The sequence below is a fragment of the Lolium rigidum genome, chromosome 7 (genome assembly GCF_022539505.1).
Source record: "Lolium rigidum isolate FL_2022 chromosome 7, APGP_CSIRO_Lrig_0.1, whole genome shotgun sequence".
Taxonomy (NCBI): domain Eukaryota; kingdom Viridiplantae; phylum Streptophyta; class Magnoliopsida; order Poales; family Poaceae; genus Lolium; species Lolium rigidum.
Window position 1 is genome coordinate 354,570,271 of NC_061514.1, and position 21,229 is coordinate 354,591,499.

The following is a 21,229-nucleotide window of genomic DNA, read 5'->3' on the forward strand; positions in this document are numbered from 1 at the left end:
GTCTTTTTTTTTTATCTCAAAAAAAAAAAAGCTGGGCCAGTCTTTTTCTCATTCGGGCCAGGTTCAGGCTGGAATTACACGCCCAACAGTCGAGCAAAACCAGGCTCAGATCTGACCGAAACCCGGTTTGGCCCGAACTTTGCCCAGGTGTTTCCACAGTTCTCCAATGTCCCTCGGCGGCAACGCCCATCGCAGCCTCTCCCCGGAACACGTGTCCAGACCTAATATTCCCACCCAACAGCGCTACCTATCTTCTGGTCCCCCTTCCCCCCCTCCCTCCGTCGTTCTACTCCACAGTAGTGGAGCGGCGACGAACTGGCAATCCACCCGGACATGGATTGATTTCATGTTATTGGTGATCTGGAACCCTAAATTTTTGTGTAGGTCTCAGACTATTGTTCATTCCCTAACTTTTTCGTGCCCAGATCTTTCGTTCTGCCACGGATACCCCAACCCTGCACAATTCTTGATTTCAGAGGAGAAGGAGGGGGGCGGGGGATTTCTTGATTTGGGCGGCAAGATGAGGCTTCTGCGGGTTGCCACGTGCAACCTGAACCAGTGGGCGATGGACTTCGACACCAACCTCCGGAACGTCAAGGAGTCCATTGTGCGAGCCAAGGCCGCCGGCGCCGTAGTCCGCATCGGCCCCGAGCTCGAGCTCACCGGATACGGATGCGAGGACCATTTCCTCGAGCAGGACACCACCGCACACGCGTGAGTCTTCTCCGTGACCTACTAATGTTTCTTGAACCTACGAGTTACGGAAATACAGGTAGTGCTGACTGCTGTGGCTGTGCGAAGATGATGTTAATTACTTACTATTCATGTCGTTTGGGTACTGCAGTGTCAGGTAAGGGGAATTGACTATTTCTGATTTGTAACTTTGGTAGTACAGGTTATGCCGTCCAGTCATTGTAATGAAATCAACTAAATGAACACCTGTTATATGCTTTCGAGCAAAGCATCCAACAACTGGAGTGTCAGATGTGAGACATCACTTGTCTTTTTCTGGGAACAGAGATTTTTTTGTTGTGTAGTATGTCTTAGTTCTTTACCTCTTTGATTTGTTTGTCTGCACAGTAAGGTCTATCTATTTTCCACTTTGCATGATCTGAATCACAAAATTTAGTTAGGGAAGTTATGGTTCTCCACTACTAGTTAACTTACTTTATGTATGGAGATCGCATGAAATTGTAATTGTAAGTGGGTGGACTTATTTTCAGCCTATCACTGGTGGTCAGTAGCTTCGGTAAGGTATTTATGTTCCTCCGATAAATAACAATTTCAATTATCTGTTCTAGCTTTATTCAAGCTTGATTTATATGATAACCCTTTGAGTGCCCATTGAACAACAGTTGGTAGTTCCGAAGCGTAATAAATGTTTTTCTCTGATACTGATATTCTGTCTTGAGGTTTCACATTCTGATGAACGAAGATAATATATGCTGCTAATTTATTTCATTCTGCAGATGGGAGTGCCTGAAGGACATTTTGTTGGGTGACTATACAGATAACATCTTGTGCAGCATAGGGATGCCTATTATTTTCAACAGTGTACGGTACAACTGCCAGGTTTTCTGCTTAAATCGCAATATTATTATGATTCGTCCGAAGATGTCCCTTGCAAATGATGGAAACTACCGTGAATTCCGATGGTTTTCTGCTTGGTCATATAAAGATAAACTTGTTGACTATCAACTTCCTGTTGATGTCTCAGAGGCTATTTCCCAGGAGACTGTGCCTTTTGGTTATGGTTATATTCAGTTTCTTGATGTGTAAGTACTAATGCTTAAATTAGTTTTTTATGATCACAAACTTGTGATTTCAGCCTGATTCTGTCTTGGCAACCTTACCAAATAGAGCACAAATTATTGTTTTAGGGGGTTTACGCGGCCATTATATCATCTTTTGCTAACATTATCTAAACAATTTATTGTTAAAGGACATATTTTATTATCTTACTGTTCTGCCAAATCACAAATCAATATGCCCTAGCTGCTAAGTGCTATAAACTAAAATGTACGGCACATTGAGAAGACCAACTCTTATACAAGAAAGTGAGTGCTCAGCTCTCCATTTCTTTACTAAAAAACAGACTCTTGTACTTTTCCTGTGGTTATTCCAATTCTCAGTTCCTATGTAAGCAGTACTTTGTATGCCTTATGATGGCATGTGCTGATGTCATGCCCGTCCTCCCCTCAACCCCCAACGCACATACACACCACAATATAGCTTACCCATTTGATCGTCTCTGTATGGAGAGGATTATTTTTTAGCAAATATCCTCATGTTGCATTTCCCTACCTCTTTACACTATTGAAATGCAGCTTTAGTTCTCAACACTTGGCTAGACTCATTATCTTCTGTAAATGTGCTAAAATTTATTTATGACCTTTAGCACATATGCTCAAGATTACTCTCTGCTAATATGGTTTAGATTATTATGCACCATTAATTAGTAATATTATGTGATTGATAATCCTGCATTTCTTGATGAAACTGAACTGCTTAATTACTGTATTATCACCTGATTCTATTATAGTTTTGATTTTAGTTATCATGTTTCAGATCTTTGGCTGCTGAAACTTGTGAAGAGCTCTTTACTGTAAATGCCCCTCGGATTGACCTAGCATTTAGTGGTGTTGAGGTTTTCATGAATGCTAGTGGAAGCCATCATCAGTTAAGGAAGCTCAATCTTCGGATTGATTCCATAAGAAATGCAACCCGTTTATGTGGTGGTGTATACATGTATGCTAATCAACAGGGTTGTGATGGTGGCCGCCTTTATTATGGTATGTCAAAATGTCGGTGTTCCACTATGATGTTTTTCTTAGCATCTTATGTCTTCAAAAAATTTAAACTCCATACGTGGAATTGGGACTTCCTTTGAAGGAAGTGTGTGTGTGTGTTATTTGAATTTCTCAAATGTTCCACGTGGTAACAGTGATGGTATTCTTAAAGACTCAACTTTGGGTGATATTCTAGTATTTTATTGAACTGACACCATCAGCATTCAATGTGATCTCCCACTTTTTTTGCATGAGATGCAGTGATGATATATAGTGATTTTGGTTCTATTGTGTCAGAATGCCATGTATCTTTGACCCATCTATCTTCAGTCCAGTAATAGCTTTCTTTTTCAATATTATACAAAAGGCTTGAGCATGATTTATCAATAGAAGGCCGTTAAGCATAGTACACAGCTAGAGATTATCCCAATAAGTTATGTAATCATCCATAGCATACTCATCCAGCAGTAGTTATGTGCTACGTTGATTTTATGCATTCATTAATCATTTTCTTGAAAGTTGTGTGATTTTATTTATATGTGTTCCAAATTATTCTGAACGTTCTTACTAGATGGCTGCTGCTGCATTGCGGTGAATGGGGATGTGGTTGCCCAGGGATCACAGTTCTCATTGAAGGATGTTGAAGTGTTGGATGCTCTAGTAGATCTGGATGCTGTAAGTTATAGCTTCTTTGGTTCTTAGCTCCGGTCTTGTAATGCTGATAGTGTGCAATGCCCACTCGACCTGTGGGGCAGGCTCATTTGTACATAGTACCATTCTTATATTTTCGTCCTCGCTTTTTGTAAAAGGGTTAACTGGGAGGTGCTACATTTGGAAACAAGGGTATATATGTTGGTTCAAATTTATCTAAACTCTCCACATGGTACTAATCCAACCAGAAAACTAAACTTAAGCTACATGGGTCTCACACTAATGGGCCTGGGGTAAAGTACTTCTCTCGAAAAAGCTATGCATATGATTTCCAAGTTCCTAATCTAAATGTTTAAAACAATATCAGTAACCAATGTTTTCAAAGTTTGACTTATGACATGTCCAAAGTGCCACCTTTTCATATACCGGAGGGAGTAACAATTATTGCATTACTATGGGTATGGTATTTTGTCTAGTGACTACTGATATCTCCACTCTACGGTTAGTCTTGTTTTGTTTGAGGGATTTTATATAATAATTATTATTATTCTGTGTAGGGTTCCCCAAGGTCATAAGTTTTGGTTCTGCTCTTTGGATTTTAAATTACTAATTCTAGAGATGATCATTTATCTTTAATGTAATTATATTGACTGTACTTTGTATATAACAGAGCATCTTTTGCACACGCAGGTATCGAGTTATCGGGCATGTGTTTCTAGTTTTAGGGAGCAAGCAAGTCATGTAACTAAAGTACCTTGTGTTAATGTACAATATAAGCTTTGCCAAACATTTCATAATGGAATGATTCCAACTGATCCGATTGAGGTTAGTTTCTGTTTCTAGATTTATATATTTCTGGTAATCTTCTCTACTGAATATTTTATGGCTGGAGATGCATTTGTATTATAATCCTATCTTTGAAAAAGATCTAAGCAGCCTCCGAATGGCCAGGTATTAGGACTAGGCAATATTAGACATCACACGGTTCATAGTGCAAGTGTGAGACATGACTAATCTTTCAAGTCATTTGGACTAGACGGCTAGTGGATCTTTAGTTACTTATTTATTAAGCTACCTTTTTAATTTGACAGTTGTGTCCAACGAGCAACTCCTGAACTTGATAAAGATATGGGTCAACAGGCAACATCTGTGCCCAGGGAACTTTTCTTTTCACGACTTAATTCTTGGCCATGGTTTGGATTTGGTGTTGTCAACTTAGGCAGTCTTGAAAATTGCTTTGTGCAAAATTGATAACTATTGCTGTCAACTGACAGTTTATACTGTCTGAGTCATAATCAGGTCATAATGCTTTTCCTGCGAGAATATAACATGAAATATCATATTGCATGTACTGAAATATTCATTTGGCTGATATTTTCACCCTCTATATCGTTGGAGGGAGCTACATAGTATACTGTGCGAAGGCGAAGTTTGACTAACCTTTTTCTTTTACCTCTGAAGATTATGTATCACTGTCCTGAAGAGGAGATTGCATTCGGACCTAGTTGCTGGCTATGGGACTATCTTCGCAGAAGTCGAGCGTCAGGATTTTTGCTTCCACTTTCCGGTGGTGCGGATAGTTCATCTGTTGCAGCCATTGTTGGCTGCATGTGCCAGCTTGTCATAAAAGGTCAACTTAAATAGTCTTTCATCTTCCCCCTTTATTAGCATCATCTTTTATGAAATGCCTTTTGAAATGTAGTTTGCAGGAAAGTAGTCAAATAGTCTGTCTGCACATCGGAATGCAAAGCATATGTGCTCCTCAGAAAATGAGCAAGATCAACTAAATGTCTTTTAATATGTTGTCTGTTACATTTTTGCCATGCATAGGCCACTGATAACAAGCGTAATGTAAAGATGCTGAATCAGTAGTCTGATATGTAGGGTTGCCTACACTATCCTTCTCTTGGGACGAAAAAGTTAGAGGATCCATTTCCATCTTCAGCTGGTATATGCTAAAATCTAATTGTCAGATTCGGTGTCTGAGGATTCGGACAAGTTCATCCAGATAACTGTTGGATTCATAAATGTAAACAGAATGACAGATGTGTCAGGATACATCATTTCACAATGTCTCTTCTGATACTTATTTGATCACAATACCAAAATTTAATAAGATCAACGAATAGCAAAATAACATCCATGTTTGAAGGTGTCCACATATAGTAAAAGTTACGGTCAACATCATGCCAGTAGTATGCAATGTGCAGTTCCTTCTATCAAGCACATAAGCTGCGTCAAACATCGCAAGGCAAACAAAGGATCTTTTGAATTGGATCCTGTTGATGGTGTAATTCATATAGGTTCTCTTAAAAAAATCATATATGTTAAAAAAAAGGAGATGGAGTCTTGTTTGTTGGACCAACTTGAGAAATCTGCTTAGTCCTAGTACTTAGGACCAAATCTGGGACCAGTTGGAAGTAAAGTTGTTAGGTTTACCTTGGTAATTCATGCAAGTCGACTGGGCTGCTTGATAGATTGGAATGCTTACTTCGGGGTATGATAATTCTCTTAGAAATAAGGTCTTATTATCTGTTACATATATTTTCTGATTTTTCTATATCTTCTTTTTGATAACCTTTTGGGTGCATATCTTACTTGCACATTAGTGGTGAAAGTTATGACCTTGGGACAAAGATGTGCCTAATTCTCTTTTGTGTCTGCAACTGCCAGCTGGCAGAGGCGTGGAACTTATACCTTAGCCATCATAGTTGGTAAGGATATTTATTAAGTTAGGGAATAGATTCCTTTAATTAGGAAGACAGAGATATGGTTTGTTAGGAAAAAAGAGACACCATGAGTATTCAATAAATGAGAACAAACTAGTAAAGATCTAATCCCTGTCCCCAACCTCTCTCCCTCTCATCCCCGGTATCATGGCCGGTCAAGCTTCGCTCCTCGGAGCTGTACCCCCAACCGTGTCACATTCATCTGTCCTAGGACTGTTACCAATCCTAGCACGTGACACCAGCACAGATCCTCTTTAGATATTCTTAGATGTAGTGTTTTCTATTTCTTTCCAGGTTGATCTGCCTCTTTCATAATGTAGTCCGCAACTACATCTTTTATTACCAGAGGCTTGTCAGTTATGGTCAACTTGTTCTTTCATGAAACTTTTTTTTTTCGAGAGCACACGCAAAGCATGCCATATATTTATAGAAGAAGAAGCAGTGTTAGTGTACAAGATCAGGGCGAACTGATGCGAACATCAGAGATCAGAACTCTCACTCAACCCACACACTCCGACTAAAGCCTACTCTCGAGCTTGATCTTCCCTCCCTCCTCTCCTCGCAAACTCCCAAAGCTGGGATTCTTCTCCGACTTGTCGACTATTTGATCCGTGTTGATTTGTCTCTGAACATTGCCGAGGACTCGCGCATTCCTCTGTTTCCAGAGTGTCCAGGCAGTGAGTATGATCAAGGTGTCTAGATGTCTTCTGTCAGACTTTCTCACTCTTTCTCTTGCTTCAGTCCACCATCTTTGCAGGTTCGTATTCTGCTGTGGCTCTTGTATCTGCAGCTCCATACTTCTCAAGCACCCGAATCATACTTGTCTGGCATAGGTGCATTGGGTCAGGATATCATCGATGTTATCCTCATCTTGCAGACATGTGAAGCAAGGATCAGACAGCTCTTGTAAGCCATGCCCCTGGCCCTACGATCCGAGGCCAGAGTCTGTACTTTATCGCTAGCCAACAGAAATTTTACATTTCATCGGCACAGTCGATTTCCAAATCTGCTTACTCACGGTCTATCTAGTGTTTCAGTGGCACAACATGGCATAAGTTCCTTTCGCTGAATATTCCCCAGGTTCAGTTCCCTTCCAGGAGATGCGATCTGGCACATGTTCATCTCGACAACCCTGTCAATCTCCTCAAAAGTTTAACGCACTGGACACAGCTTTCGACAGTCATATCTCCCGTGGTATCCTTTATCCAGTTGTTCTCAGTGCATCTGCTGCAAGTCTAGAATTCTTGCATCTTATTTCAACCATCACAGCTGGGGCTATCTCTTCCGATGTACGCCCATGGATCCATCGGTCGCGCCAGAATAAAAAATTTCTGCCATCTCCAATTGTGAACAGAGCAAGGCTCTTAAACACATCCCTCGCCTCTGGATCTTTCAGAGCCGGCAGCCCTTGCGGGAGTAGCTGGATCAGTGCGTCGCAGCCAGAGCCAACAAACTTGAAGTGCCAAGCCTTGAAGACGTAGATCCTTCACTCCTAAACCTCCATAGCATTGAGGCTTACATATGCTGTCCCAGGCCACAAGGCATTGCCCTCCACCAATCTCTTTTTTCCCTGCCCCCAAAAAGGCACACAGCCACTTAGTGATTTCCTCAAGTAGCCACTCTGGAGCTTCCGCTACGAATAGTTGATGGACCGCCCTTGCAGAGATGACTGACTTGATCAGGATCAATCTCCCTTCTTATTTTCGTAATAGTTGGCTTCATTATGATAGTTCAGAAATAGTAACTATAAAGTGCAATACCTTAATAGTTACAAAATCACAACCATAAGGAAGTGTTTTTTAATGCGAATCTGACAGTACTAATTTTGTGTCATAAAACCTGCATATTGTTATGCCTTATACTCCTGAATGGAGGGAATACCCATTTCTGACACTAATTTATTATTTATAATATGCATGGCATGCAGATATAGAGAAAGGAGACGAGCAAGTTAAGGTAGATGCTATGCGGATTGGTCAGTATAAAGATGGGGAGTTCCCCACAGACAGCAGAGAACTTGCAAAACGTTTATTCTACACCGTTTACATGGGAACAGAAAACAGGTGAGATTTGATTTAAGGAATCAATTTTTTCTTATGTACCCTTTTCTAGAGTAGCGCTCTTCCCATTTGACAGGCACCAGAATATTCTTTTACGCAAGAGATTAAATCTGTAATGATGATATGAACTAAGCAATTCCATTTTCTCTTAAAACCTGTTCAGGTTATATTGTTTGTGTTGGATCTCATGGAACTCAACTAGCATTTCCGACATCCATTGCACAAACTATACCTAAGAATACAAAAGAGCTTCTTCCGGTCCGTCATTTTTGTTTCTAGTTTTGCCCTCCCACCAAATACATATCTACCAGAACTGCCACCACCAAGTAAGAATAACCTTTCGTTTTAGACAGTCCCGCAATCCACTGGGGAACGTTTCCTCCGTCTGTCGTCTACCCCGATTCAGGTCCCAACCGCGCTGCTCATGGCTGCGCGCCACCTACCGTGCGCCAACTGGTCGGCGAAGGCGCGAAGCTAATGACGATATGCTCGTGTGGCGGGAGGGAAGGGCTAGCAGAGTAGTAGTACATCCCCCTCTCGTCTTTCCCAGCGTCGGCCTTGGTGGTGAGTGGGAGGGACGTCCGGCTGTTCCTGATTAGTGTATTTTCTAGGTTTAGATACCTCAGTAAATTAGATCTGGAACTCAAGTAATTTCTTCTTCCTCCTCTGCTCTTATTCATGGTGGTTGCGGGAGGGGTCCAAGGCTTTGGATTCTTTGTTGTGCTGCCTGTTTGTGGCGCCGAATTTAGAGTCCCTCCCCTGACGCCCTCCTCCTCTTGCTCCATCACTCTCCCCCTGACAAACTCCTCTTGCTTGCTACCATGGGGTAGCTGATATTTGGGGAGCTGTTCATGGGAATGTTCAGATCGATGCCCTTGCGCCTGTCCCGATGTTGGAGCTAGGTGGGTGCAACGACCTCTGGTACTCTTGGCTGCAGCCGACGCTGCGTGCGCTGCGCTGTCTGGGCGTTCTGCGCGCTCAACATGGAGGTCGGCAAGTCGGCACTGCCGTTTGTGGCCGCTTGGCGTCCGTGTGTGTCCTTGCTTCTCTTGGTCGAGGTGGAGGCTGCCGTTGCTACTTGCTCGTGCCAGATACTTGGTCAGGTCCTCCATCTATGATGTTGTGCTGCTGAATCCACGACAATAGTTCGCGAGTCCTGGAAGCATCTCACTCCAGGCCTCCAATTGATGGTCAGTGATTTCATACCTCTCTGCCCATCAAACAACGGTGAGATGAGCTTCCTGGAAGCCAAGTACACCTGGGAGGATCTATTCAACGGGGCTGCCGATAGTACCTGAACTGAGAGGGCAGCCTGTTTATTAGCTACATAAAATTTCTTCAATAGTACAAATTTACATTTGTTGCCTTGATACTATATCAGTACAGCGTACTAAACTATTTGCATTTGCATTTGATGGATGCATAGTAAATGTTGTCCCATCGCAAAGCATCGACGCCTACCATGCATGCTGTTAATAGGAAATAAACTATTGCTAATTGAACCCTACCTCATACATGTGTGCACGAAACTCATAAGGATTTATTCAGAGGTACCATTAAAACATTAAAACATGGGCTACGCATCACTAAACTGCTAACAGCTACGTGGATTAAAAACATGCAGACATGATGGAGCAAGTCTCACAATCATGCATAATATTGTTGTACAAACTGTTTGCATAATTGAAATCCAAATACAAAATGTACCGCATTTGGGGACATCATATAAAATTGGACTGATACAGAAAACTCTACGCTAATGTAGGACCGTAGCAACGCACGGGCTCTGTGGTAGTATTGTTCCCTAATGAAGTTAGTGTCGATCGATTGTTAGGGAGTGATCTCATGGAACTAAAACCAGAACAATATATTATATTTACTACTGAATCTAGCTACCAGAGTTCAGAATTCGGAACTTCACAAGGCATTGGACCTGTTCCATATATGCTTCTGATCGTTTGTTCTTTAATTTAACCTTTTGTTTTGGTTTTCTTCATCAAAGGGTATGTAGTATGCTTTTCATATACTTTGCTTGTTCATATAGTATACTTGTTGTTTTGTCTTGTTCATTGTATTTTCTCCACAGTTCTGAAGACACCAGATCACGTGCGAAAAGGCTAGCTGAAGAGATTGGCTCGTTCCACTTTGATGTACCTATTGACAGTGTAGTGTCTGCATTTCTTTCTTTGTTTGAAAGATTTACTGGGAAGCGACCACTTTACAAGGTAGTTTTGTACTATGGCACTCTAATCTGCCAAACAAATAGCTTGAATGCATTTTGGGTACATACATTCTTTATTTGCGAGGACCGGGAGCATATTTTTCAACTTCATATTTATCCTCATTTCATAACATTTTTTGGCTAACAAAGAATAATATTAAACTGAAGGTTTTGTCTTGCATCTTTGATGGTGGGAATTCAAATTCTTTAACTGGTTTGAGGTTTCTGAAATGCAAATTATCCCAAACTTAAGTACTCAGAAATTCTGAAATATATGGGCAATACTTTGTAAATAAAAACTGAAATAAGCCAAGAAGTTCTATTCTTTCTCTTTTCGTGCAAGTCAGTTAGACCACTGCTTATGTTTTACTGTATAGTAAAGTGGAAAAATCATATTTATCACATGACATGCAATTGAGAAATTTGATTTTTTGTTTGGGTAACCAAATCTTGTAATTTTGATAGCATAACAAGCAAAAATAATCCAAAATCAGGAAAAGTGACTGGAACAGTGACCAGCCTGCATTTCATTCCGTGACAAGCTGGAAGCAGTTGACGTACATCTGATGGTCTCAATTTTTTTTTTTTAAATAATCCAGGTTGATGGGGGATCACATACTGAGAATCTGGGATTACAAAATATTCAAGCCCGAATCAGGATGGTGCTGGCCTTTATGATGGCTTCTCTTATGCCATGGGTTCATAACAAGTCTGGGTTCTATCTTGTTCTGGGAAGCTCAAATGTCGATGAAGGATTGCGTGGTTACTTGACGAAGGTAAGTTCAACACATGTTGATTTCCTTTTAGATAGTCCTGGCCCATGTTGAATATAGGTGAGTCTAAGCAGCTTAGAGACCAAAGGGAACCAAGTATAATTTCTTTCATCAATCCTTCCTCTCAAATCAGTTTTTGTTGAACTTTTGTTTAATAATCTGTGGTAACGAGTAGCGGCAATAAGTATTGCTTCCGTTTCTAAGTATGACTGCAGTTCGGCCGATATAAATCCCATTGGAAGTGTAAGTAAACAAGACCTTAGGGCTTTCCTACGATGGGCGGCAGTACATCTTCAGTATTCTTCCTTGGCTGAGGTTGAAGCTGCACCTCCTACTGCAGAGCTTGAGCCAATCCGCACAGATTATAACCAGGTAACCAAATGTCGTGAAAATTCGACGGCTTGTTTACAGTTTGAACTCGGCAGAAGTTGCAGAACTAGGCTGTTTTTACTTTGTTGACGGGAACTGTGTGTTCCCAGTATTTTCCAATCCTGCTCCTTTTTCCTGTGAATGGTACTTCGAAGGCATCATAGCTCACATGTATGTACATTATGCGCCTGCCTTATTCTTCTGCTCCGTGTCACAGTTTGTAGCGAAACAACTTTCAGCTCTATTGTGACGTTGCCAACTCAAAATACCTCATTAGTATATTATTCATTCAAGTTTCATTTATTTGTGCATAAAATTAACTTAGCTAGCTATCAACAAGATTATACCAACTATTTATCTGTACTCAAGTATTCTCTTTTGATTTTATATCTGTTGTAGTTGGATGAAGTGGACATGGGGATGACGTATGAGGAGTTATCAATATACGGGAGATTAAGGAAAATATTCCGATGCGGTCCTGTTTCAATGTTTCAGGTTAGTCTCCAATTGACTTTACTTTTGTGGTGTTTCTTAACTTCAACTTCAAATTCCTTTTGCAGCATACTAGAAATCTGTATGATGTTGATCTGTAGCTATATTTAACAGAAGGAAGTTTTCATTTCAGAAAGATAACAATTTTATAGTTCCATTGATTATCTTTTCTTCGTTAAGCAGTTCCATCTTTGGGGTTTCCTTTTTTGTAGGTTTTTTCATTGATTGCACTCTAATTTTTCTTTCAGTAAAGTAAGTAATTCTTTGAGGGGATGGCTATAAATAGTTCAACGTTTTGCTCCCCTGCATCTTTTTCACCACTCTCTTCTCTCTTGTGGGGTTTGTAGTGGATAGTATTTGTGAAGTTCAAAACTAAAACTTTCACCAAACTTATCTTGATACTTGAATAATAAAGCTTACCAACAAGCATCAAAAGTTCAATTTGTGCACTAACAAGGGTGGGAGCATCTGATATCATCTTTATATGGGGTTTGTACTGTTTATATTTTTGTCTTACTATTGTAACGTTTTTGCTGAAAAGTTGGATATGATACATGAACTAACAAATTGATATTTAAATGATTTCAATTTAATTTATTATCATCAATTCAAATATGCTAATATATATTGCTACAGAATCTCTGCCACAGGTGGTGTGGGAGACTATCCCCATCAGAAGTGGCTGACAAAGTGAAGCACTTCTATAAATACTATGCCATAAACCGGCATAAGATGACTGTCTTGACACCATCATATCATGCTGAGGTACTCGTTTCAGTTTCTAAGCTGTCGACATTGGTATTCCTTTCTTGTAACCCTGTGTAGTTTTACTCTTTATTCATAAGTTAAGCTCTAGGAAATGTACTTACAAATGCTAAACTATGCATATTTTCCTTTTAAACCCTGTTTAGTTTGTACGTATGAATGCTTGGGGAGAATAAGAGAACTATACAGTAGTTGATATGAAACTAGGATGGCCTTTTTTAACATAAAACTGACGTAAAGAGCCAAAGACCTGCCTTGTGCTGCTGTAACAATGGACTATTTTTGCAGAGCTATTCACCGGAGGATAACAGGTTTGATCTTCGGCAATTTCTGTACAACACAGCATGGCCATACCAGTTTCGGAAGATCGATCAACTTGTGCAAGATATCGACAAAGATGGTAAATGGGAAGATTCTACAGATATGCAATTAAGAGAACGCAGAGCTGTTAGATCAGCCCAGGGAAGTGGAATGGGAGTTGTGGCCGCGGGATCTGCCAATCCCAGCGCCGGGTTGTAATAACCAAATAAACATATGAAGTGGGCTACTCAATGACCGTGGGTTGTTGCCTCCAGAAGCGTGCCCTGCTGCCACAATATCTCATTAGTTTCCACATCAGCAATAGTTTACACATTCTTCGATGACCTCGCGGTGTAAAGCATCCAGTTGGAACAATATGGTTGGCGCCAAGCAGATACCTCACACGAGATAAAAGCAAATCAAACATCAATAGGTGTATGCTAAACCATTTCTAAAGTGCTCCCCATCACATTGAAGTTAAATAAGTTGAAATAGCATGGAGCCTCCATGTGTGATTTTGGTATTTGATGGCAATCTCTATAAACTAATGTGCGTTGAGTTATACTTGAGGTGAATCTTTATGTTCATTTGTTGATGATGGACATGTGAAGGCATTGGTGAGTGAGTCTTACCCATTGTGGAGTATGGGGAGCAATCCACAACACTTTACCAAGCAAACACAATCAAGAAAGATATTTCATCTTGAGGCAAACATAATCATGATTTTTCTAGCAAGTGAAATTTGCGCAAGAAAAATGTATGATATTGATATGGTTTCTCTTTCACTAGTCTGATGGCGTTAACTGGGAAACATGGTTATAGCCGTTGATGTTCCTACATAAATGAATAAATATTTATTTGTATCTATATAATATGTAAACCTCCATAGAAATCTAAATAAATGTTCTTGAGGTATAAAATGTATTTCTATCTGCATATTGTACAAATGTCCGTACAATTTTAAAAAATTACACGTCTGAAAGAGGAAAAAAATTCATACAAACAAACAAACCACCTCGAAAACTCGTACTACACGAAACCAACATGGCAAATGGACCTGGTCCATACGTGCACAGAGGTACGCGAAGTATCCGTCCAAATCGCTTAGGGCATCTCCAACGGCGCGTTTAGGACGACTAAATTGTCCGCTGGCATCCGTTTGCGTCGCCTGGCGGACGCCAAAATGACCGCTAGGGGTGAAATATTCGTTTGCGTTGGGGGCTACCTCCAGCGGCATTTTGGACATGCAAGTGTATTTTTTGGTGCTATTTCTTTTCATTTTTGTTGAATGAGCAAGTTTAAACGCGAAAAAGTAGTACTCAATGATGTCGTGTTGCTCCAATCGAATAGATTATAGCCTAAACAATTAACCGGATACTTCAATCGAATAGATTCAAACATATTTAACATACAAGGAGAACAAATTTAAAAACATATAAACTAAAACTAATTTTTGGCCTTCTTGTTAGAAGGCCCTGCTTCATCGTCGAAACTCCTGCGCCTTTTACTTGTCACCTCCTCGTCGGAACTGGAGGATGACGCGCCCGTCGAGGAGTTGAAACTGGAAGAAATGGCGTCTTCGTCGTCGTCGTCGTCGGTGAACGGACGACGACGCGCCGCCCGCGCCAACGCCCTGGACTTCTTCCTTGCCGCCGCCTTGTCGTCCGCCGCCTCCTGCGCCTCCAACCGGGCGAACTTGGTGTCGGAGTCCTCCTCCTCCTCCTGGCCCTCCTCCTCGTCCTCGGCGTCGCCGCGCGGCGTCGCCTCCGTCCTCCTCCCCGGCCTTCGCTCGTCATTGCCGCCTCCGTCCTCCTCCTCCTCACTCGGCGTGGAGGCGGGGTCGCCGGGCGTGGAGCCCAGATCGCTTGGCGTCGCAGGGGATTCCCACCAATGCAGAAATCCGGGCGACTTGCCCTCGCTCTCCGAGTCGAACGGCAGCGTGTAGTCGCTCATGGTGTGCCGGTGTTGGAGAAGAAGAAGAAGATGAAGAAGAAGGAGGCGGTTGAACTTGAATTACCGTAGACGCGGGGGTTATATTGTGCGGGGATTAACGGCGGCGCGTATAACGAAGAGGCCGGCGGTTGCTCTTTCGCAGCGGTTCGGCGCTCCATTGCGGCGGTTGATCGCCGCGGTTGCCACACCGGCGCGCGTTGTGAATTCGAAGCCGATCGAACCTGGGTCGCTGCCATGAGGGCCCTGGGGAAACAAGCGGACACTAGGCGCGACCGTGGAGCGTCCGCGGAGACGCAAACCTAGCGCATATTTGTGCCAGGTTTACGTCTCCGCGGACGATCCGATCACTTTGCGTCGCTCCGCTGAAGATGGTGCCATACGCATTTCCGATCAGCGCGGACACCAAACGGTTAAGGCGATGAATAGGTTTGGCCTCACTAGCCGAGGGACCGAGGCTGAGCCGAAGCCAACCAAGAAATAGTTTTCCTACGATTTGCCACTTGTTTTAACGTGTTTATTATTTGCCACATACTCACCACGTGTCAGACTGTCAGTGACACAGCTTGTGGCAAATAATAAAAATGCAAAGAAAAGTGCGTGCTAAATTGTAAAGTCGCCCGCACTGCACTGCTCGCTCCCCCACTCTCCCGTTCTCTGGACACGGCGGCGACGAGCAGCAGCGCGCGGCGGCCATCTGCAGGCGCGAACTAGCCGGCGAGCGGCGGCACTACAGGAACGGCGAGCAGCGGAGGAGGTCAGGTATGCGCCTCCCCCATCCCTAAATTTCTCCACTTCTCACTTTTACTAGATTGTTCTTTAACCTAAATTCTGAAATATTCACCTAAACACCGACCGTTGTCGTTCGGTTCTGAATTTTTGCGACAAATCCGAATCCTTCTTCGCGAGGCCCCATACATATGCGCGCATTTTAGGTTCGATTATTCTAACAAAATCTTCACCCAACATTTCGGGGGCTGACCTAAACCCAACGCGAGGCAATGGGGTTAAAGACTTAAAGGTGTGGCCAGATCAGGAAATTTTTGGCACTAGATTGCCCAAAAGACCACCTTGAAATTTATGGTGTTTGGCTATACAGCCAAGCTGATATGGGTGCTTCTCTCAGAAATGCTTCGGTTTACTACTTATCTGATCCTGGAGATTCGTTCATTAATCTCACAAATTAGCCGTTGTTTACAGCATTATTGATATTGTAATGAACCTGGTTATTGCAAAGACTTGTGTTCCTTTTCTTTCATGAACCCTTTTTTTTTAAAACGGAGGCGAAAGCTTTGCCTCAATCTATCAATTAGGAAGGAGTTTGACAAGAAAGTAAAAACATTACAAAAAAGCCTGCTCTCCCGGCATCATTTCGCCCAAACTCTTTGCACCTGCAATTACCCACAAGCGGGCTTCACTCTTAATCTTATTTAGGACCACAGAAGGTGGTTCATGCTTATTATGGAAGACTTGGCATTACGCTCGTTCCAAATCTCCCCAAAGGTTAGCGAGGTAAGGGAAGCCAAAGCCTTTCGATCTGGGATAGAGGCATCCGACATCATGCTCCACCAACTTCTGATTGAGTGATCCATCCATTGGCGGAGATGAAGAAAGTGAAGACCCAGCCACTCTTTCATGAGGCCCCATAGCCAGATGGTGTATCTACAATTCACGAGGAGATGAGTGACCGACTCTGTGGTTTGCTTGCATAGTGGGCATAATCTGCAATTCCAAACAGCCTGCTGTCCAAATTCTATTTTGAGTTGCTAGCCACGCGAAGAGCTTGACCTTGGGAGGGACCCAACCTTCCATATCATCCTATTCATGTTGGAGGAGATAGTTCCCAAGAACTTCACTTCATATGCCGATGCCACCTAGTATATTATCCATTTGCCGTAATCTTCCAACTTATGCCATCGTCAATTCTCTCCTCAAGTTGCACATGCCTAAGTGAACCCCAAAGATCCACGAATTGTGTGAGATGGTCCAAGGTAAAAATTTCCCCCAACTATTTCCAACCCATGCGCTGTTGTGCAAAGCTTGGGCAACTGTCCACTTCTTCCTTTTGGGTATTCCAAAATGAGGTCTTTTTAGTAGCGGCATAAAAAATGTCCATGTCCTCCTTGGTGCAAGGATTTTCCGACCCCACCCAACTCTTATCGGGGTTCTTCCAAAGCCATGGCCAACAAAAGCAAAGCGCTGTGGATTTTTTTTCAAAAATAAAGGAACCCGAGACCTCTAAGATTTTTTGGTTGTCAAACAACTTCCCAACTTACTTTACATTTGATACCGGTGGTTGAGCCCTTAGCCGGCCAAAGAAAGGCACGCTCCAACTTCTTCATGTAGTTTAAGGTACCGGGGGGGGGGGACCGAAAGAGGCGTCAAGTAGTATATTACTTGCGAGGAGATAGCCGATTTTATGAGGGAGGATCGGCCATCCATGGTAATGTATTTGCCATTCCATGTTGGCAGCTTGCCGGCGTACTTGTCTTCGAGGTGTTTGAAATCAACCCTCCTAAGCCGCTAAACCGAAAGTGGAAGCCCAATAGGGAATCCTTTGATTATGTCAGAATCTGCAATTTTTATGCTCTTCTCATGAAATGTTGCGCAAACTTTCGCTTAGACATGCAGCTCAAAATAGTTAGGTCAGTATGTTTACAGCCATTGTAAAATGTAAATACATGCCTCCATTTGGTCTTTATATTAGGATATATCGAGAGAACTGCATATTACAACTCTGAATATCGAGATAAATTCCGGTTAGTACCAATAGTACCAAACGGAAATAAAAAATATCTACTCTAGATAAAAAGAAGAATTATGTAGTCAATAATACCAAAAGGCTGATACTAGGATGCCACTTCACCACAAAACAGCCTGCCAATTGTCTCAAGGGGTAATTTAAACCTGTTTCAACAGTTGAGGCGTTTGTTCTAACTGGTTTTGCAGTTCAGGGCTGTAACTTAAGCTAGGGCACAGGTTCAAGCTTGTAATATGCCCTCCGGATATATCCCACTGTTAAAATTAGCATCAATGATGGCGGTAATCAAGTAGTAATAATAGTTGGAGCCTTTGGATGTTGATAAATTTCTGACATCTTTCCACATCTATGGGACTGCTGCAAGAGAGATGTCCTCTCTGGTGTTGAGCTGCGAGTAGGCAAATGAACTAGCAGGAACAAAACAAAAAAAAAAAATGCACGGTGTGGGCTGCATAGGGTCAAACCGGTACATCGGTGCATGCCAAGAGGTGCTTGATTTCTTGGCTTTGCTGTAGTACCACCCTTTTCAACGAGAACAGATTGTGGGAATTATTTCACTTAACTATGTCGGTTTTGAGATTTGTGCGAAGTTTTCATACAAAAATGCTGCAGCACAACTCTTCTAATACATTTATATAAGTGGACCAAAAGTTCAATTTTCTATAGTTGATGTTTACAAAGAGAGAATGTGTAATGTAGAACATTAGAAGAAAAATCTGTAAAATTGAGTTTTTAGTGTAGATGCCTAATATGCTGTTGTAGCATGGTGTTAATATAAAAGCAGAAACAGTATGACCACTCAGTCATTTGTAGGAAGTAGTAACACTAAGGCTAACAGTTTTTACTCTTTATTTATGAGTAAATTCCAATTTTTACACCTAGTTTGATATTTCTAACGCTAATTACTCCATTTAGCAAAAGTTGGGCCAATTTTTACCCCAGTAAGTTTTATGAGCATTTCGACAAGTGGGTCCCTGCCATCACGTACATGTGGCGTGCCACGTTATGGTTTTTCTCTGGATTTGTTTGTGCAGGGTGTGATCACAACCTGAACCAATTTGTGTTTTTCGCTGAGCTGGACTGGCCTGGTAGTTCGTACCTTTTGCCGGCATTGAGAAAAACACTTGTAGGTCTCACCACTTGCTTCCACGCTGTTGTCGACATTGCCAAAAATTTCCCAAGCCAAAACCTTTAGCCGGAATGGACAAGACCGACCATGGCGGATACGTTGGAAACGACAATCCGGTCTCACGTACTTCTAATCAATCTACTACTACATATCCAAATAAACCTAACCAACTGGGAAGGAAATAAATGAGGGAAACAGAGCATTACATCATACAAGAGAAGGGAGAGGTTTTCCTAAGGGTTGTCGCCTCTGGCTCTGACAATTGCCGACGTTCACCTTGACAAGCCCTACCGTAGTCCTTTCCAGACGAACAAACTGTGATCTCACTGGGAGAGAGATTAGGTCGGATGCGACCGTTAGCAGAAAACAGACTATGTGGCACGCCTGTCTAAACGCACACAAAATTTTACAGGTGTAAAAATTGGCACAACTTTTGCTAAATGGGGTAATTTGGATGAAAACTTGCTAAATGTATTTACTCCTATTTTTATTTTATGTTTGTTTATAGACTGTAAATTTGCAATTGTATGACCTCTGTAACAGAAGAAATACATTTTCCGCTGTTCTGCTCTGTCATTCCGTGAAGGATTGATACACCTCTTAAAGCCAGGCTGATATGTTTTATAAATTTGACTTTTAGCAGGTAGTCAACCATGGTTTTCCTTCAGGCGGAGATGTGTTGGAATGTTCTGATCCCTGCTGACCAGCTGAGCCCCGAGGGTCTGTTGCTCCGCAAGTCCATCATCGTGCGTCTTCTGGAGGACATAACAAACAGGAAAGCCTCCAGGGACCATGGCTACTACATCGCTGTCAATGAGCTGAAGGCGATATCTGAAGGGAAAGTTCGTGAGCTGACCGGAGATGTCCTTTTCCCGGTCACATTTACCTGCATCACCGAGAAGCCCATGAAGGGTGAGATCTTAGTCGGCTCTGTGGAGAAGATCCTGAAGCACGGTGTGTTCCTCAAATCTGGACCGATGGAGAACATCTTTCTGTCAGAGAAGACGATGAGCGAGTACAAGTACCTTGGCGGCGAGAGTCCGATGTTCAGGAAGGACCACTCGAAGCTTGAAAAGGATACCATCGTGCGCTTCAAGGTCATGGGCTTCCGGTGGATGGAAGCAGATCGCCAGTTCCAGCTCCTCGCAACGCTGGCTGGTGATTTCCTCGGGCCGCTGTGAAGCGGCTGCTTCCACAGGCTTAGCATGCCCCCTGCTGTATATTTTGTTATCCGGGCCGATGGATGAATGTGTCTGTAGTGCGTTAAGTTTAACTTGCAGAGTGAACTTCGCTGTTGTAATGACTGATGGAACATGGTTGGTTGGTGTAACCTGGGGCTGCTGACGCAAGCTCTAGCTGTGATGCCAATGGCATTTGGCGAATCAGCATAATGTGAACCATGACGAACCTGCGTTTTAAATTCTACTTGCCTGCATGTGTTGTTGACATTCTACAATTGCTTGCATGCTTCCTATGACATTCTGCATATCAGAATTGCCGAACATGCCTAATTGATCTTGGTTGAAGCCAAACTTGTGCTTTATCATGTACCGTTGAAAAAAATAGTCAGACAAGAAATATACTAGTACTGCCATCTGTTGGAAGGCGTCAGTGGGGTGATTTTTTGTTTCAATCTTGAAGTTACTAGCATCTGCAATGGACATCTGAATGGCTAGCCTAGGCAAAAGGCTGTCCAGAAAAATAGCAGATCCATTTATTCAGACTGTATAAACATCACTCATGCAGCAAACAACAGGACGGTGCTGCGATGATAAACACAAGCACACAATTGTAGATGACCCATGCGCAAACATCAAATCACAGTTGAGGTTCCATCATCTAAATAGTCGTGCATACTGACGCCAATACATTCCTGTGATTACAAGTCGAGCCACCGCACCTCTGATTAATACTAGCTGTTACTGTCATTGGCCATGACACACAGCAAGCAAGTCATATTCTAACTCTCCAGTCTCCAGAGGATGCTGGCAGGAGCGAGGCTGTACACGGATGGACGTCAAGGACGGCAAGTCCGGCCTCCTCTGTGCAGCCTGGAACCTGGCAGGTGATCCCAAGCTTTGGCAAGACACTGCTATGCAAAGATGATACAAAATGGACTTGGAAGCAAGTAAAAATGGTGTTCTGTTATTTTCATTTTACGGCATTAACTGCCGTTGCTGTCAAATATTGTTATAAAGCATCACTTGCTTAGTAAAAATGCTGATCTCTAGATGAGAAGG

At 42.3% G+C, this 21,229-nt stretch overlaps 2 protein-coding genes across 5 annotated transcripts; both read left to right on the top strand.

The window, feature by feature from the left end:
• The first annotated feature begins 228 nt into the window (after positions 1–228).
• Positions 229–13,713, top strand: LOC124669908 (glutamine-dependent NAD(+) synthetase-like). 2 transcript variants are annotated; one of them, XM_047206444.1, is made up of 14 exons: positions 229–384; positions 477–714; positions 1,470–1,775; positions 2,569–2,792; positions 3,361–3,464; positions 4,131–4,265; positions 4,902–5,070; positions 8,097–8,232; positions 10,316–10,454; positions 11,050–11,226; positions 11,428–11,595; positions 11,992–12,087; positions 12,721–12,849; positions 13,138–13,713. In XM_047206444.1, exons 2-14 carry the CDS (start codon positions 521–523, stop codon positions 13,366–13,368), a joined length of 2,208 nt encoding a protein of 735 aa, XP_047062400.1. In that variant the 5' UTR covers positions 229–384; positions 477–520; the 3' UTR covers positions 13,369–13,713. The 2 variants fall into 2 exon arrangements, with proteins under 2 accessions (XP_047062400.1, XP_047062398.1); XM_047206442.1 differs by having other exon boundaries at positions 229–380.
• Positions 13,714–15,744: 2,031 nt separating this feature from the next.
• LOC124675799 (DNA-directed RNA polymerase V subunit 7-like) lies at positions 15,745–20,435 on the top strand. Of its 3 annotated transcripts, XM_047211873.1 has the most exons (3): positions 15,788–15,861; positions 19,630–20,186; positions 20,224–20,435. In XM_047211873.1, exon 2 carries the CDS (start codon positions 19,643–19,645, stop codon positions 20,168–20,170), a length of 528 nt encoding a protein of 175 aa, XP_047067829.1. In that variant the 5' UTR covers positions 15,788–15,861; positions 19,630–19,642; the 3' UTR covers positions 20,171–20,186; positions 20,224–20,435. The 3 variants fall into 3 exon arrangements, with proteins under 3 accessions (XP_047067828.1, XP_047067827.1, XP_047067829.1); XM_047211872.1 differs by having other exon boundaries at positions 15,745–15,856; positions 19,633–20,435; XM_047211871.1 differs by having other exon boundaries at positions 15,764–15,861; positions 19,633–20,435.
• Positions 20,436–21,229: the final 794 nt, after the last annotated feature.